General features: G+C 44.9%; 1 protein-coding gene and 1 long non-coding RNA gene across 6 annotated transcripts in view; one reads left to right on the top strand and one right to left on the bottom strand.

The window, feature by feature from the left end:
* LOC135515070 (uncharacterized) overlaps positions 1-13,357 on the top strand; it is a 30,897-nt gene extending 17,540 nt beyond the window's left edge. Inside the window, exons 2-3 of the long non-coding RNA XR_010451761.1 lie at positions 5,919-6,086; positions 13,194-13,357. This is a non-coding gene — a long non-coding RNA (uncharacterized LOC135515070). The remainder of the gene's footprint in view (positions 1-5,918; positions 6,087-13,193) is intronic.
* LOC135515067 (bridge-like lipid transfer protein family member 3B) overlaps positions 1-17,640 on the bottom strand; it is a 50,244-nt gene that overhangs the window by 31,299 nt on the left and 1,305 nt on the right. For 4 of the 5 annotated variants that reach the window (XM_064938887.1, XM_064938886.1, XM_064938888.1 and 1 more), the window contains exons 2-6: positions 7,110-7,272; positions 4,498-4,536; positions 1,772-1,863; positions 1,392-1,581; positions 1,166-1,306 (exon numbers count right to left, since the gene is read on the bottom strand). In XM_064938887.1, coding sequence (XP_064794959.1) covers positions 1,166-1,306; positions 1,392-1,581; positions 1,772-1,863; positions 4,498-4,536; positions 7,110-7,272 — 625 coding nt within the window. Of the gene's footprint in view, positions 1-1,005; positions 1,070-1,165; positions 1,307-1,391; positions 1,582-1,771; positions 1,864-4,497; positions 4,537-7,109; positions 7,273-17,640 lie in introns of those variants that run through there. The other variant, XM_064938890.1, reaches the window with a different exon arrangement.

The raw sequence follows: 17,640 nt of genomic DNA, 5'->3' as shown, positions 1-17,640 counted from the left end.
CTGACTGAAAACACACACTCCATATCCATGACTGACTGACTGTCTGTAAACACACACTCCATATCCGTGACCGACCGACTGACTGACTGACTGAAAACACACACTCCATATCCATGACTGACTGACTGTCTGTAAACACACACTCCATATCCGTGACCGACCGACTGACTGAAAACACACACTCCATATCCGTGACCGACCGACTGAAAACACACACTCCATATCCGTGACCGACCGACTGACTGAAAACACACTCCATATCCGTGACCGACCGACTGACTGAAAACACACACTCCATATCCGTGACCGACCGACCGAAAACACACACTCCATATCCGTGACCGACCGACCGACAACACACACTCCATATCCGTGACCGACCGACTGACTGAAAACACACACTCCATATCCGTGACCGACCGACTGACTGAAAACACACACTCCATATCCATGACTGACTGTCTGACTGGATAAAGTACATACTCAGCACACAGTAATCTGTGGTTGTTCAAAATCATATCTTTGTTTGTTTTCACACACACAGACGAAGGTGTATACAACCCACACACTTTTATCTGTTCAAACACAGTGGCGGCAGGGCTTGCTGGTGTGTGGGATAAAGATCTTTGTTTACTGAAGCTGATTCTGCAGGCTGTAGCCCACATAGTGTTCTCTATTCTATTAGACCAAGGACTGTTCTGAGTGCGTGTGTGACTGCGCTGTGTGTGTGTCGTACCCGTCTCTTGAGGGCAACTGATCTTGGACTGGTTGGTGATGAGGCGGATGTGTGTGCATGTGACTGTATAGTGTGTCATACCAGTCTCTTCAGAGTGGCACTGATTTTGGGTCAGTGTGTATCAGTGTGCTGTGTGTGTGCGCGCTTCCGTGAGTGTGCGTCCTGCTGGCCTCTTCAGAGTGACATTAATTTTGGACTGGTTGGTGATGAGGTGTGTGTGTGTTTGTGTTTCCTTGCCCACATGTCTGCATGTGTGTGGCGTATTGTACCCGTCTCTTCAGGGTGACTCTGATCTTGGACTGGTTGGTGATGAGGTGTGTGTGTGTTTACACCCAAGTGTGTGTTTGTGTTTCCTTGCCCACATGTCTGCATGTGTGTGGCGGGTGACTGATCTTGGACTGGTTGGTGATGAGGTGTGTGTGTGTTTACCCGTCTCTTCAGGGTGACTCTGATCTTGGACTGGTTGGTGATGAGGCGGATGGGGGCACTCAGCATCTCGTTCTGGGCACTCTGGATGGCGTCCGCCTCGATGCGGATCATCTGCCAGCTGATCTCCTTAAACGTCAGGATCTGAGGGGCGCACAGGTAGCCATGGTTACACACACAGGGTTACGGTGGTTACATACACTTCCATACGTGTATGCAGTGCACCCACCTCTCCTCTGTGTGGGTCCTGTATGCGTGTGAAGCGGAGGTCCGACAGGCTCCAGCTGGTGTTGACAGAGTAGACCTGCAGCTGGCTCAACTCAAAGGAGGCATTGAACGCCTTGGCACTGATCTTCACCACGATAGAGTTGATGGACAGAGAGATGCCCTCCACCACCTTCTCAGCAAAGCCATACTCACTGGGGGAGTGGGGGAAGAGGAGGTAGGCAATTGAAGGCTGGATTTGGATGAACTGAATGGAGGTGTTTTTTTTAATAAAGAATTTCAGCCCCATCGCACAAGGACAGGCAGACACCATACACTTACACACACACACACACACAACTACCCTCTGAAAGGGAGGGGGGGAGAAAGAGCACCAGCTCCCACCTTTGCCCCGAGGCTGTTGCTATGGGAGACGGGCCGTTGGGAGGGCGGGGCTCATCACAGGTACTCATCTCCATTACCACCTTGTCCAGGGTCTAGGAGACAGAGAGATGCAGACGATTACCACACACACACACCAGGACTCAACATTCACGGTTGTCTGTTTGTCCGTGCAAGTAATAAAAAAAATAGTCGGACATGATCATGGATTAAGTTGCAATGGACAAGAAAATAAAAAAAGATTGTGCAAAAATCAAACAATGAGTCTACTCCCATCAGAAGTGGATGAGTGGCATCCAGATTAGTGTATAGCACACTGGCCTCAATCTCTGCAGAGCACTTCAGAGGATAATTATTGTAGGCCTTTATTGACAGGCACGTGGGGCCTTTCAATCAGTCACGCGATGTGTTTTTGAGATCAAAGCGAACATACCCGCGTGCACACATTTGTTGATATTTACTGCTAATTAATGATTTATTTGCCCAGTTATAACTCATTTTTGGTCAGCAATGCAAATCCTGGAAAAGTCATGGTGTTCACATCACCTGCGTGTGACAGTGGGCTGTTGCCAGAGTTGGAAGAGAGACAGGTATTTGTGCAGCAGGTAAAATAAAAAGTGTTGTTTGTCTGGTTAACTATACTGAACAAAAATATAAAAAGGTAGCATGCAACAATAAGAACATTTGTACATTGAAATAAATTCATTAGGTCCTAATCTATGGATTTCACATGACTGGGCAGGTGCACAGCCATGGGTGGGCATTGGGGAGCCAGGCTCAGCCAATCAGAACGAGTTTTCCCCACAAAATGGCTTTATTACAGACAGAAATACACCCCCCCCCCCCAGACGATCCCGCAGGTGAAGAACCCGGATGTGGAGGTCCTGGGCTGGCGTGGTTACACGTGGTCTGAGGTTATGAGGCCGGTTGGAAGTACTGCCAAATTCTCTAAAACGACGTTGGAGGCAGCTTGTGGTTTGGAAATGAACAGTCAATTCTCTGCCAACAGCTCTGGTGGACATTCCTGCAGTCAACATGCCAATTGTACGCTCCCTCAAAACATCTGTGGCCTTTTATTGTCCCTAGAAAAAGGTGCACCTGTATAATGAGCATGCTGTTAATCAGCTTCTTGATATGCAAAGGAGAAATGCTCACTAACAGGGATGTAAAAATGTATATATTTTTTTCCAGCTCATGAAACATGGGATCAACACTTTACATGTTGTGTTTATATTTTTGTTAAGTGTAGATGGCCAATTCAAAACATATTATAGTTTGTCTGGTTATCTCGCTAGTTAGCATGTACCAATGTCATTGTCATGTTCGATGTACTAAAATAATTATCCACCGGCACTTGTGTATAACCGCAAATGGCCGACACACAGTTGATACAGGTGCATAGTTGATGAAACCAATGCTGCATACTCCAGGTGTAAAACAGTCAAATGCACACAATTGGCTTGGATTCTCCTCTATTCAATACTGGCCATGTAATTCTGACAATTTTAAATATATATTCTTAGAATAGCCTAATTGACAAGTAACTACTCTGTCAAGCTCTCCCCTCACTACGGAATATTTTTGCCTTACAAATAGATAAACATCTTAGTTAACTACCTCACCTATCTCAGCCATTTGATCCCTGGTTCACTGAATGAGGAAATTATTTTATAAAGACATAGAAAGTATTTGGTTATAATTGTAATGTTGCAGGGTGGGCCAACCATCCTCCAGGAGATTCCAAGAGAGCTACTGGGTGTGCAGGGCTTTGGTCCAGCAAAAATCTGCTGCTCAACGGGACCTTGATAAGCTGACTGGTGTGTTGCACAGGGTTGGATCAAAAGCCTGCACACCGGCCTCCCGAGTGGCACAGCGGTCTAAGGCACTGCATCGCAGTTCGTCACTAGAGACCCCGGTTCAATCCCAGGCTGTATTACAACCCGGCCGTGATCGAGAGTCCCATAGGGCAGGGCACAATTGGCCCAGCGTTGTTCGGGTTTAGCCGGGTCATGTTTCGGAGGGTTGACGGACCACGCGTCTTATACAGTGGCTCTCCAGACGGAGGGTTGACGGACGACGCGTCTTATACAGTAGCTCTCCAGACGGAGGGTTGACGGACCACGCGTCTTATACAGTAGCTCTCCAGACGGAGGGTTGACGGACCACGTGTCTTAGCTACGGAGGGTTGACGGAGCTTATACAGTAGCTCTCCAGACGGAGGGTTGACGGACCACGCGTCTTATACAGTAGCTCTCCAGACGGAGGGTTGACGGACCACGCGTCTTATACAGTAGCTCTCCAGACGGAGGGTTGACGGACCACGCGTCTTATACAGTAGCTCTCCAGACGGAGGGTTGACGGACCACGCCTCTTATACAGTAGCTCTCCAGACGGAGGGTTGACGGACCACGCGTCTTATACAGTAGCTCTCCAGACGGAGGGTTGACGGACCACGCGTCTTATACAGTAGCTCTCCAGACGGAGGGTTGACGGACCACGCGTCTTATACAGTGGCTCTCCAGACGGAGGGTTGACGGACCACGCGTCTTATACAGTAGCTCTCCAGACGGAGGGTTGACGGACCACGCCTCTTATACAGTAGGCTATCAGGGCAGTATTTTACTTTGTGGGGAGTTAAGTGCCTTGCTCAAGGCCACAAAGGCAGGAGATGGTGGGGGGCAATTGGCTAAAACTGTGTCAGCAATAGGGGGAAGGAGGGCGGGACTTACCAGAGAGATGGGGTGGGTCTTCAGCTTGGTCCATGGGATCTGTCAATGAAGACAAGAAATTAGAGTCAGCCAGTCAAGCTCAGATACGTGACAGTAATATTGGTTCAATATCATACACCTGCAATCTAGTCAGCCCAACAACATCGGCACAGCCAAAATATGATCATATTTTCTTGTATTGAACCTATATGCTAAATACAGTCACATATTCCTTACATATTTTTCTGAAATGCATACGAATGTGTCTATTCCTGAAATAAATGTAATCCCTGTGAATGTAAATCAGCTGAAATGAGAGAGCCAGGCTGAGAGAATGAATCAAGGAGACAGTCTCGAGAAGCAGTCAGTGCCAGCACATTCCACTCCTCCCCAAACTACATTAATCCCTCTGAGCAGACCCTCTTAATCATGCCTGTGTTAAATCAAATAGCTTTTACACCAAAGAGTGATCTGCAGATTTGGGCATGTTCATCTTCCCCCACAACAACTGACTCCCTGTTAAAAGACTATAAACACTGAAATAAACATTTGGATATGTGGCGCTAATTGAATTACTACACTAAAACTGTATTCTATTTCTTCAGTCAGTGAACAGAAATGGTTTAGCAAAGAGCCTGCACCTGTAGGTGATGTTGGAGCAGAGATTTAGACAAGGAAAGGAACAGGGTGCCTGAGTTGTGTGTCCGCTCCAATGAGGATGGGCATGTGTATTGTAACAGAAGAAGGTGTGTGCGACTGTATGCGTTGGCATCTAAATCAGACAGACAGTGATATCTTCTATAGCCTAAGTGTTACAGAAGTTAAACTGCAGCTGGGGGACCCAAACACCCTCTTTTTCTCTCTAGATCAGTGGGAGCTATTAGCTATAGGTTCTGCTTGACCCGGGCCCACTGGTCCTCCCGGCTAAACGGCCCGGGCCCACTGGTCCTCCCGGCTAAACGGCCCGGGCCCACTGGTCCTCCCGGCTAAACGGCCCGGGCCCACTGGTCCTCCCGGCTAAACGGCCCGGGCCCACTGGTCCTCCCGGCTAAACGGCCCGGGCCCACTGGTCCTCCCGGCTAAACGGCCCGGGCCCACTGGTCCTCCCGGCTAAACGGCCCGGGCCCACTGGTCCTCCCGGCTAAACGGCCCGGGCCCACTGGTCCTCCCGGCTAAACGGCCCGGGCCCACTGGTCCTCCCGGCTAAACGGCCCGGGCCCACTGGTCCTCCCGGCTAAATGGCCCAGGCCACTATTTCCCTGTTCCTAGTGGCTAGATGTGACGCACTGGCAAAACTCCAAGGACTGAAACGCGGTGTGTGTGTCTGTATCTTGTATGTATAAAGCATGTATTTGTGTGTGTGTGTGTGTGGTCTATATATAATGAGTATTAACGTGTGTATTTTGTATGTAATAATCTATGTAGAATGTGTTTATCTCCAGTCCAAGGACTGTAACGTGGTGGCCTTTAAGCTGATCCTGATCCTAGATGACCTGCTGTGGGTGCTGACTGACTCCCAGCTCAAAGCCATGGTCCAGTACGCCAAGTCACTCAGCGAGGCCATGGACAAGTCTGCTCAGCAGAGGAAGAGCATGGCCACCGAGGACCAGGTACACAGACACGCATGCAGCACGCATTACCTCAATGATAGGGCCATTGCGACTGTAGCCTTACACCAAGGACAATGCACAGCGAGTGTGACACTTCAATAAACCTAAGTTAGTGACACTCAATGGGCCTCGTCTAAGAAAACAAAGAGACATAACTTAAGACAATTTCAGAAGACAAAACGTTATCCTTTCACAGTTTCAACGCTGGGCGGCTCCCCACTCTACTTGTTAGAATATATTGCCTGCTATGTAAAAGGGAAGGTCATGAGACAGAGATAATATGAAGTCCTGAGACCGCAGAGATGAAATACAAGAGAGAGAATCATTTGGGCAAAGAAAACAGAGGGGGTTTCAGAAGAGGAAGGGGGAGAGGCTATCACTAGGAAATGGCTACAAAAAGACCCTCCCACAGTGACACAATGGATAGACATTGTAAAGAAATACATCACATGGAGCGTATGACCTTTGCTTTAAGAACACAAGGTGAGAGGTCCGGAATACTGGGAAAAATGGGTTTCGTACTTGAAAAGGGTCTAATTCAAAGATGTCAATGTAACTAATATGATGATATGATGATGAACATATGACATGCACTGTAACTGCCAGATATTTTTTGTTGTTCTTTTATTTTACTTTATTTGTACTTCCTTTGTGTTCCTACAATAAAAACAAAGTATTAAAATAAAGAGGAAGGAGAAGGCTGGTAGTAGAGAACTGAGTAACAGAGTTTGTTGTTATTCTGCTCCATTCACCATCTCCAGGGAGTGTCAGATGATGTGCGCATACAGACAGTTCATCTCAGTGCACTTCTATATCCACTGCTAACATTACGATGGAGACAAGGGAGAATGAAAGACTGGGAGAGTGAGAGAGGGGTGGGCAGGGGGAGAGAGAGATGAGAGGTAGCAGACAGTAAAATTGAAATATGGACTAAGATGGTGGGGTACATCTGAGGAGAGGGACAAAGGGCGAAAGCACCGCCCAGAGTGCAGGTGTGTGTGCGCATGTCTCCCCCTCTCTTACCCGGATGGCAGCCTTGTTGCAGCCCACTTTGTTGATGGCCAGCCAGGTGGGCAGGTCCAACATGCTCTGCAGTACCTCCTCATCCAGCTCCAGGTTGGTGAGCTGGCCCTCACCCTTCAGTGTGCTCAGGTTGATCTTGTCTGGGGACAGGTTCTTAGCAAACCTGCAGGGGGAGGAGGAAGGAGAGGAAGGGAGAGGAGAAAATGAGTATTGTTGTTATTCATTCAACATCAAGGAAAGAAGAAGTCATACATACATCATAAATACAAATACAAGACACCACTGCTTTTGGGAGGAGAGACTAAGCAAAAGACAGGAGAGAGAATTGCATTTAACCTGTCTTTATTGGCACAATTCATTAGAGTACAGTCCCCCTCTCTCCCTTACCACCAATGAGGAGAAAAATAAAGGCAGAGGGCAGACAAGAAAGATAATGGACAAGGAAAGAAAGACAGAAGAGAGAGAGACAAGGGAGCCAACCAAATCAGCCTGTTAAAAGTGGTGAGCAAACCTTTGGAAAATATTGATCAATGAAAGTTATTTTACAGAAAAGTAATTAACAACAGACTTTCTGCATGCTTATTGGGAAGGGCACTCAACATGCTCGGCACTGACAAATGACTGATGATTGGCTGAAAGAAATTGATATTAAGAAGATAGTGGGAGCTGTTTTGTTAGACTTCAGTGCAGCTTTTGCTGTCATTGATCATAACCTATTGCTGAAAAAGACTTAGGTGTTATGGATTTGCATCATCTGCCATATTATGGACTGAGAGTTACCCATTTAATACAACTCAGATGGTTTTCGTTAATGGAAGCCTATCTCATACAAATTCAGTTCAGTGTGGTGTACCATAAGGCAGCCTGCTAGGGCCATTGTTTTCTGATATTACAAATTACCTTCCACTGACCTTGAATAAGGCCTGTGTGTCTATGTACAATGACGACTCAACAGTATACACGTCGGCAACAACAGTAAAATAAATAACTGAAACACTTAACATTGATCTCCAGTCAGTTTTAGAATGGGTAACTACCAATAGGCTGGTGCTCAGTATCAAAACTAAAAGCATCATTTTTGGGAGAAATTACTCAACGCTAAACCTCGTTTAAATCTATTATTGAATAATGTGGCCATTGAGCAAGTTGAGGAGACTAAACCGCTGGGTGTAAACCTTGATAGCAGACTGTCATGGTCGAAACATATAGACTCAATGGTTGCAAAATGGGAAGAGGTCTGTCCAGACAGATCCTACAGGCCCTACTTTTGTTGCACCTTGACTACTGCCCAGCTGTGTGGTAATGTGTTACGTTCCCCAGTTTCTGTGTTGTGGTTTGTTAGGTGTGTGTTTCAGGATGGCTTCCTGAAATTCCACCCCCCCCCCCAGGGGGAAGGCACCGAGGGAGTGCTTTGGCCATAGGCCCGCGGGCATACATATACCCGTAGTATATTCACTGTCTGGGCACACTAGGTAAGACCTGAGCGGACCATCCCCTGTATTTTGGTTAGCGCACCAGGTGGTGTTAAGTTAAGTAAGTAGTGGGTAGGCAGGTAAGGTAGGAGGGGACTTTGATATTGATGTTCAGTCCAGCCCCTTTTCCCCAAAATTACTGTGTGACGGAATAAATTCCTTGTAAACGGTACAATTCTCTGCCTTTTGTCATCCTTACTCACACCTACAATCCATACCTCTTTCACTTCACGGAGAGTTGAGTTGAAGCAGGGTGTTTCGTTCCCTCTTCATAGAGGCGTGCGTAACGTGTGGCAAAGGACATGGGTAAATTGCAGTTGATTCAGACCAAAGTAGCACGTATCGCACTTAGATGTACATGGAGGATGAATGTCAGTAGCATGCATGTCAATCTCTCCTGCCTCAGAGTTGAGGATAGATTGACTGCACCACTATTGGTCCTTGTGCGATGTGTTGATGGTACCGAACTGTCTTTTCGTGCAGTTGGCACACAGTTCGGACACTCATCGGTACAAGACATGCAATCGGAGGTCTCTTCAGTCCCCAGGTCCAGAACAGAGGCTGGGAAACGCAGTGTTAAATAGTCATGACTACATGGAACTCTGCCACCCCAGGTAACTCAAGCTAGGATTAAAACCAGATAAAGAGAACACCTTACTGCACAAAGGGGAATGTGGAGAGAGACAACCATTTTATATACATCTCTTGTATTGTAATTTCCACTGTACTATGTATTAGACCTAGATATTCTGTATGTACTGATATGTATGATGTTTTAAATGTATATTTCAGTCCTTGACTAATAATGTTCTGTATTGTTTCATGTGGACCCCAGGAAGAGTAGCTGATGCTTTTGCAGAGGTTAATGGGGATCCTAATAAATACCAGTACCAAGGAGAAGCCAGATAGTAAAACAGAGTTCTGCTGAAAATCATATTACAGACTTGGAAAAGAGGGAGACAGTGACATGTCTGCTGCCTTTTAAAACCGTACTCAAGGGTGTGTGTGAACTTTAGTGTCACACTGTCTCAACTGTAAGGGTTTCCCAACTCGTATCTTTCATCAGGAGGTAGCACAGCCAATGGGTGTGTGTGTCCTGGGTGCGCATGGGTGGGTTCCATCGCTAGGCCCCGCTTAAAGATCTAACACTCACTGTGCCCATGACCTTGTGCCATAGTCCATCGACTCCCTAACACAGTTTGTGGTTAGTAGTTAGCCAAACACCCACATACCAGGCAAAAGGTCATTGTCCTAATTTCTGTTTACAGATAAAGAATTCCCAGTAACTCACAGCCGGATTTAATCAATCCACATTACACACAACAACCTGTGTGTGTGTCCATATACAGCCTGTTTGACTACGTTAACTCATTTTATCGATCTACATTACACCACAACCTAAGTACGACAACACACACACACAAATGTTAATGAAGCTGCCACGGTTTGACTGCTTTAATCTTGTTTTCTACCTGGTTGGCAGGCAGCTAATCTGACACAGATAGAAGTACTATGCTCTTAAATAGGACCAGATCAAAAGCTCCCAACTGTGCTGCAACATTGAGCCAACATTTAAATAACATCCTTTAACCAATATTTTAATAACCGCTAAACAGATTTACAACTCTGATACAACTGATGACCTGGTTACTTATATAGCATGATTCATTTGTCCAAATCACAACCCATAGGCTATACCATATTGAAGAATATAAGATGAAGTAACCCTTACATGCTGATCTAAGGTCAGTTTTCACTCATCATCCAACTGTTGAGGTTAGGATTGGGGAGAATAAGCTGATCCTAGATCTATGGTTTGGGGCAGCAACTCCCATTCTAGTAAATTATTCATCAAGTCAAGACTCTCAGCACTCTTAGCGTGAAGAGCAGAGGGGCAGTGTGAACAGGCCACACACAGAGAGAGCGAGCTCTGGTACAGTGAACTCATACTTCGGTCAGTTGTGTTGCCGACTGTGGCCATAAGGAAGTAGAAAGATCCGATCAGCTTCTCTGGCCTATCGCACTGACTCACACACAGAATGACTGGAAACAGCTCATTTAACTTCCCCTGTACCTACCTCATTCCTGATCAAGCTTTTGTTTAAGTAGTTCCCTTATATGGGCTAACCTTTCTAGAGCTTATATGGGCTAACCTTTCTAGGATATCTTTTTGAGCTTTTTAAAATGTGGGCTACCTTTCTGCCAACTGGGTTTTAGTAGAGTAACGTGACTAAATTGTGTGCTGATCTTTGTTGGCTGTTTTGCTCAGTCTCAAATGGGACAAAAAATGATTAGAAGACAGTAAAAATTAGAGGTCGACAGATTATGATTTTTCAACGCCTATACAAGATACCGATTATTGGAGGACAAAAAAAGCCGATACCGATTAATCGGACGATTTTTTTAAAATGTATTTGTAATAATGACAATTACAACAACTGAATGAACACTTATTTTAACTTAATAGATCAATAAAATAAATTTAGCCTCAAATAATGAAGCATGTTCAATTTGGTTTAAATAATGCAAAATCAAAGCGTTGCTCAGAACATGAGAACATATGAAAGCTGGTGGTTCCTTTTAACGTGAGTCTTCAATATTCCAAGGTAAGACGTTTTAGGTTGTAGTTATTATAGGAATTATAGGACTATTTCTCCCCTAACACCATTTGTATTTCATATACCTTTGACTATTGGATGTTCTTATAGGCACTTTAGTATTGCCAGTATACCTTCTGTCTCTCTCCTTGCTCCTACCTGGGCTCGAACCAGGAACACAACGACAACAGCCACCCTCGAAGCAGCGTTACCCATGCAGAGCAAGGGGAACAACTACTCCAAGTCTCAGAGCGAGTGACGTTTGAAACACTATTAGCTTGCACCCCGCTAACTAGCTAGCCATTTCACATCGTTACACCAGCCTAATCTCGGGAGTTGATAGGCTTGAAGTCATAAACAGCAGAGCTGCTGGCAAAACGCACTAAAGTGCTGTTTGAATGAATGCTTATGAGCCTGCTGGTGCCTACCATCGCTCAGTCAGACCGCTCTTTCAAATTATAGACTTAATTATAACATAATAACACACAGAAATGCGAGCCTTAGGTCATTAATATGGTAAAATCTGGAAACTATCATCTCGAAAACAAGACGTTTATTCTTTCAGTGAAATACGGAACCGTTCCGTATTTTATCCAACGGGTGGCATCCCTAGGTCTAAATATTGCTGTTACATTGTACAACCTTCAATGTTATGTCATAATTACGCAAAATTCTGGGAAATTAGTTCGCAATGAGCCAGGCGGCCCAAACTGTTGCATATACCCTGACTCTGCGTGCAATGAACGCAAGAGAAGTGACACAATTTCACCTGGATAATATTGCCTGCTAACCTGGATTTCTTTTAGCTAAATATGCAGGTTTAAAAATATATACTTCTGTGTATTGATTTTAAGAAAGGCATTGGTGTTTATGGTTAGGTACACGTTGGAGCAACGACAGTCCTTTTTCGCGAATACGCACTGCATCGATTATATGCAACGCAGGACACGCTAGATAAACTAGTAATATCATCAACCATGTGTAGTTATAACTAGTAATTATGATTGATTACGTTTAATGCTAGATAGCAACTTACCTTGGCTTCTTACTGCATTCGCGTAACAGGTGGGCTCCTCATGAGGCAAGTGGTTAGAGCGTTGGACTAGTTAACAGTAAGGTTGCAAGATTGAATCCCTGAGCTGACAAGGTAAAAATCTGTCATTCTGCCCCTGAACAAGGCAGTTAACCCACCGTTCCTAGGCCGTCATAAAAGATACAAATCGTCAAAATTGGGCATCCAAAATGACCAATTTCCGATTGTTATGAAAACGGCCCTAATTAAAATCGTCCATTCCGATTAATCCATCGACCTCTAGTAAAAATACCCTAAAACATTGTTAGAATCTGCCCTAGAGTAGAGGTATTAAATAAATGATTTCACAAAAGAAGTTGAAGGAGACTAACTGGCTTGAGGTGGATGATTGGGTGGCTGAGGTATTTGGCGAGGCCAGGTTAAATTAAGCCAAGGCACCAGGGTTAACACAGATACTCCTAATTTATATTAGCATGATTCACCCCCTCTTCACAGTCATAGCTGGTGTGTGTCTGTCTGTATTTCTATTACACACACAACTTTTGGCCATGGTCTCCACAGGTTTTGTAAATGGGGCTGTAAGGCTCACCTTCTCCCTGCCTCCATCAGAGCTATAAATATTACAATGCTCTGGGCCCCTGTGTGTGTGCCATTCGGATGGCCACACGATCCGTCGCTGATGTGTGTATTGTAGTCTGACCCACAGGAGATCCCCCAACCTTGACTGACTCAATCTAAACAAGGGACGACAAGGTCACTTGTCTGGAGCAACCTTCCTCAGGATACACAGACACACATTTGGGTTATTCTTTGAGGGATAAACCAGTCGCCTGGCAGAATGTATTCAATTTAGTAGCCTCTGCAAAGATAGAAAGTGTGTGCGCATGTACGTGTGCGTCCATTCTTCAGATTAAATTAGGGAATCAACTTGATTAGATGAACCTATAATCTAACTGCAGATGACCTGTTTCTGTTCTCACAGCTCACTGGAAACAGACCAATGAAACCTGCCCTGGTGCTGGAGTAATGGCCTTTATTTTATGAGGTCTAAGTACAACGCTTGTGTCCAATCTGACAACACGGTCTTCATTGAGTTGGTGTGTGAGCTCCAAACAGTGTGTTTCTCTATTAAACATGTGTCCATTATCACAACACTGCCTTCTGTTTGTGTCCATTTTGAAAACACTGTCTTTAAGTATTCTAGTTAATGTCCTTATCTTGTGTTCCAATTGGTTTCTTCTTCACTATCAAGTACATTAGCATCCATTTTGGATACACTATTTTCTATGAGTTAGTGTAGAAAATAGGCCTCATTTCTTTATTGCAAATGACGCCCAAGTATTTAAGCTAGTATATACCTAACTCCAAAAAGGATTTGTGTGAAACGGTTTCCCTTCGAGAAGCAACTAATTTCATTGGTTACTTTTGACTGAGCCAGCAAATATGGTTAGCACAAGCAGGTTTGAATGAATAAGGAAATAACTGAACTCCAAAACTTATCCCAAAGCATGTTCCTCACTGTCATTTTTGGAATGTTCTTAGATTTAAACTCTTCTTAGCCAGCCCCTTTCCCCTCTCAGTCTTCTCTCGCTGACCCTGTGGTTATTATTTTGTATTTAGCGGCTGTGTGTATCGGTATCCCTCCATCTATCATCCGCCCATCAGTCCAGTCACATTCCTGCACGCATCATCAAGCCGTGCCACAGAGACCACTAGTTGAATCAAATGTGTTAGTGCTGCGCTAGAACAAAAATGTTCACCAACAGTTAGGGTCCCCGAGGAATGAAATGTTGAGGAGTAAACTGACATAGCCTGCTAGACAGAGGAGAAGGTAAGATGTAGAGAGAAAGAGATGGGCAGATGCATAGAGAGAAAGACAGACAGGGGACTGGAGCTGAGCATGTGACTAAAACAATGTTGACACCTGATCACAGTGAGCCTCAGTAGAATGAATATTTAACACAGCACAGGGCTCCCAGACGCACTCAATAATGACTGGACCACACACACAGGCCCAACATCAGTGTGTGTGTGTGTGTGTGTGTTGTTTATGCGTGCACATTTAAGAGTCTCTGCGTGTGTGTGTGTGTGTTGTTTATGCGTGCACATTTAAGAGTCTCTGCGTGTGTGTGTGTGTGTGTGTGTGTAACCTCAGACCCTGCGGTGTCTGGCCCTGGTTCAGGGCCATGTCGGTACCTGATTCTCTTGGTTTAATGGGGAGAGGGACATCTTTATCAACTCACCCTTGGGACCACCTGAGAACAGCAGCACACTGTTGGTGGAAACACCTCACACCACCAGCCACACTCGCATTTGTGTGTGTGTCCCCAAAGGCCAATGTTTTGACATACAACAAGGCCTCGAAGGCAAGAGTCAGACTTTCTCTCCTGCCTTCAGGAGGTCGTTGCAGATAGAAACACTGCTAGTATATCACAGACATGATGTTATCCTACTCTACATGACAGAAGCATGGCTGTTCTACATTATATATTTCTATCTGAACGTTGATATGTTGCACCTCATTGAGTGGAACCCTGGTGAACATGCCCCAAGCATTGACATTGCTTGACATCACTATAATGAGCAGTGGGTTTGGCTTCTTCCAAGCAGGTCTGCTTCGAATGCACGACCAATCACGTAACGACCCTAGGAACTGATAATGACATAATTCCCCCGGTCCTGCTGACGCTAACAGTAATGTGCACACACACACACAGTCCAATGTTGTAGGACACTAAAGCTTTGTTCACATTGCCAGTTTGAAGTGATTCAAATCCTATCTTGTTGAATATCCGATCCAAATCTGTTCTGCTAAAAGCACATGAAATTGGTTATTTCAGGCCACCTTCATAGGCGGTTTGAAATCAGATGCAAATCTGATTCCTAGCCATGCGACTTGTGTCTGAATGGTCAAATCGATTTATTTGCCTTCAAGTGGTTTTCAGACTTAGTAGCCATCTAGGAACAAGATATGCCTAATATGTTGACAGTAAAAGAAAAAGTGGTAGCCAGCCAGCTAGCTGACTGCTGTGGCTAGCCAGCTAGCTAGCTGACTGCTGTGGCTAGCCAGCTAGCTAGCTGACTGCTGTGGCTAGCCAGCTAGCTAGCTGACTGCTGTGGCTAGCCAGCTAGCTAGCTGACTGCTGTGGCTAGCCAGCTAGCTAGCTGACTGCTGTGGCTAGCCAGCTAGCTAGCTGACTGCTGTGGCTAGCCAAAAATGACTCATTTTTCAAGTTGGATTATCTCATCTCGAGGCTTTAAAAAAAAAAGTGTTCTTCCACTATGATTTTAAACATTCAAATCAACTGGGACACATCCATGGCATTAGCTTGATACATAACTTCTAACTGATAGGAAGCATGTGCACCACCACCAGTCAGTCTACACCACTGCACAGACCCGTCTTTACTATGAATACTAGCTTAAGCACATGTCTTGTCTGAACACACACATCGGATTTGGTCATTTTTAACTTGCTGTTTGGACAGTCAGTATTCCAAAACGGATTTGAAAAACAAAACTAACTTGAGCATTAAGGCCTACAGTTGTGAACAATGCTTAAAAGGAAATGACAGTCATAGGCTGTGTATGTAATGTAAATGTACGTAAAACTTGGCTGTGGCCACTGATTGTGGGACCATGAAGGGCACAGCAACCACTAGCCATCAAAGCCTCTGCCTTGCCGCATAAATACCAAGGGCTCCACTGGCAATACTGAAAGTCAAGGGCTTTTGTTCACAATGCATTGCTGGCAGGAAGCAATGCATTAAAAAGCCCAATGCACTTTCCTCTTTCTAAAGCTACAACACTTGTTTAACTGCATTGTGTGTGACTATAACAAAGCTTACTGTTATAGGTCAATCCAAAACAGTTTGCAAGTCATCCCTTCTTATCCAGCCGGTAACATGGGAGATTCAACCTACATCTAAAAGTTAAGGTTTTATCTAAGCTTTTAGTTTTTATAGGCGTTATGTTGTTTAAAACCAGTTTTCTAGGAGCTACAGGTGTAAGGACGTGAATGCTCTTGGACCATTACCAGTCAGTTGAAGGTAGGTTCAACTGAATGTGATGGGGCAATTTATGTTATTACGGGGAAGTTCTCCATTTAGAAGATTATGGGTAAGGATTTCAATGAACTTCCCTCAGGGCACCAACCTGGAACAATAAATAATGCATGTGCCTAGCTGAAAGCTGTTGATAACAATGGGTAGGACAACTGATTACGGTGTTGCAAACATAGGGACTATATTGTGTAGACTCAGTCTCAGGTGTAGTCTTTTCTCTCCATCACCCATGAAAAATATTTTACACTTCACTAGCTGATTAAATGTGTCTATTAATCCTTTATCAAATACTTGTGAGAGGAAAAGGTGGCACAAAACCTTGCCTACAACAACAAGCAAGGCCTCTATCTTCCCTGCTCAGCCTCCATGGTACTGGCAAACAAACTGTGTATGATGTGTACAGGTGCCTAGTCATCTCTATGCTGTGGAAGGTGCATTATTATCCCAAGCTGCTAATGCAAGCAAGAGCGGACATACATACCGCCCCGGTGCAAGTAAATACCGTAGAGCAGGGGTGTCAAACTCATTCCATGGAGGGCCAAGTGACTGCTGATTTTTGATAAAGACCTAGACAACCAGATGAGGGGAGTTCCTTACTAATCAGTGACCTTAATTAAATCAATCAAGTACAAGAGAGGAGCAAAAACCTGCTGACACTCACCCCGCCGTTGAATGAGTTTGGCAAATGTGCAATAGAGCAGAGTTCCCCAATCTCGGTCCTGGGGCCTCTCCGGGTGCACATTTAGTTTTTTGCCCTAGCACTACACTGCTGATTCAAATAATCAACTCATCATCAAGCATTGAATAGTACCGAGTTTGGGAAACCCTGCAGTAGAGAGCAGTTGGTGTATTCCACTCAGAATGGCTCCCAATGGGCGTCATTAGACACCCTGGTTCGAATCTAGGCTGTATCACAACTGGCCGTGATTAGGAGTCCCATACGGCTGCGCACAATTGGCCCAGCGTCGTCCAGGTTTGGCTGGTGTAGGCTGTCATTGTAAATAAGAATTTATTCTTAACTGACTTGCCTTGTTAAACAAAGGTTAAATAAAAATTTAAAAAATGGCCCAAAATGACTCAACTTTCCCCGGTGTGGCAACCTGGTCTCAGAGCAGTTCGTATTATTCTGCACCGAAACCCGAGACACTACATTTAGTATGATATGTAACCATACCAAATGTAACATAAGACAGATGGTTACTTAAGGCAAAAACTAAAAAGTGGGGTGGTTGGTTGGTCTGGGTGGGCGTATAGCGACCCAAAAGGTTGTGAGTTTGAATATCATCATGAACATCTTTTGCATTTTACCAACTTTAACTACTTACTACTTTTTAACTACTTAGCTAACCCTTCTCCTGACCTTAA

The sequence above is a fragment of the Oncorhynchus masou genome, chromosome 26 (assembly GCF_036934945.1).
Source record: "Oncorhynchus masou masou isolate Uvic2021 chromosome 26, UVic_Omas_1.1, whole genome shotgun sequence".
NCBI lineage: Eukaryota > Metazoa > Chordata > Actinopteri > Salmoniformes > Salmonidae > Oncorhynchus > Oncorhynchus masou.
The sequence above is the reverse complement of the archived record's forward strand: the minus strand, read 5'-3'. Positions and strand labels throughout refer to the sequence as shown.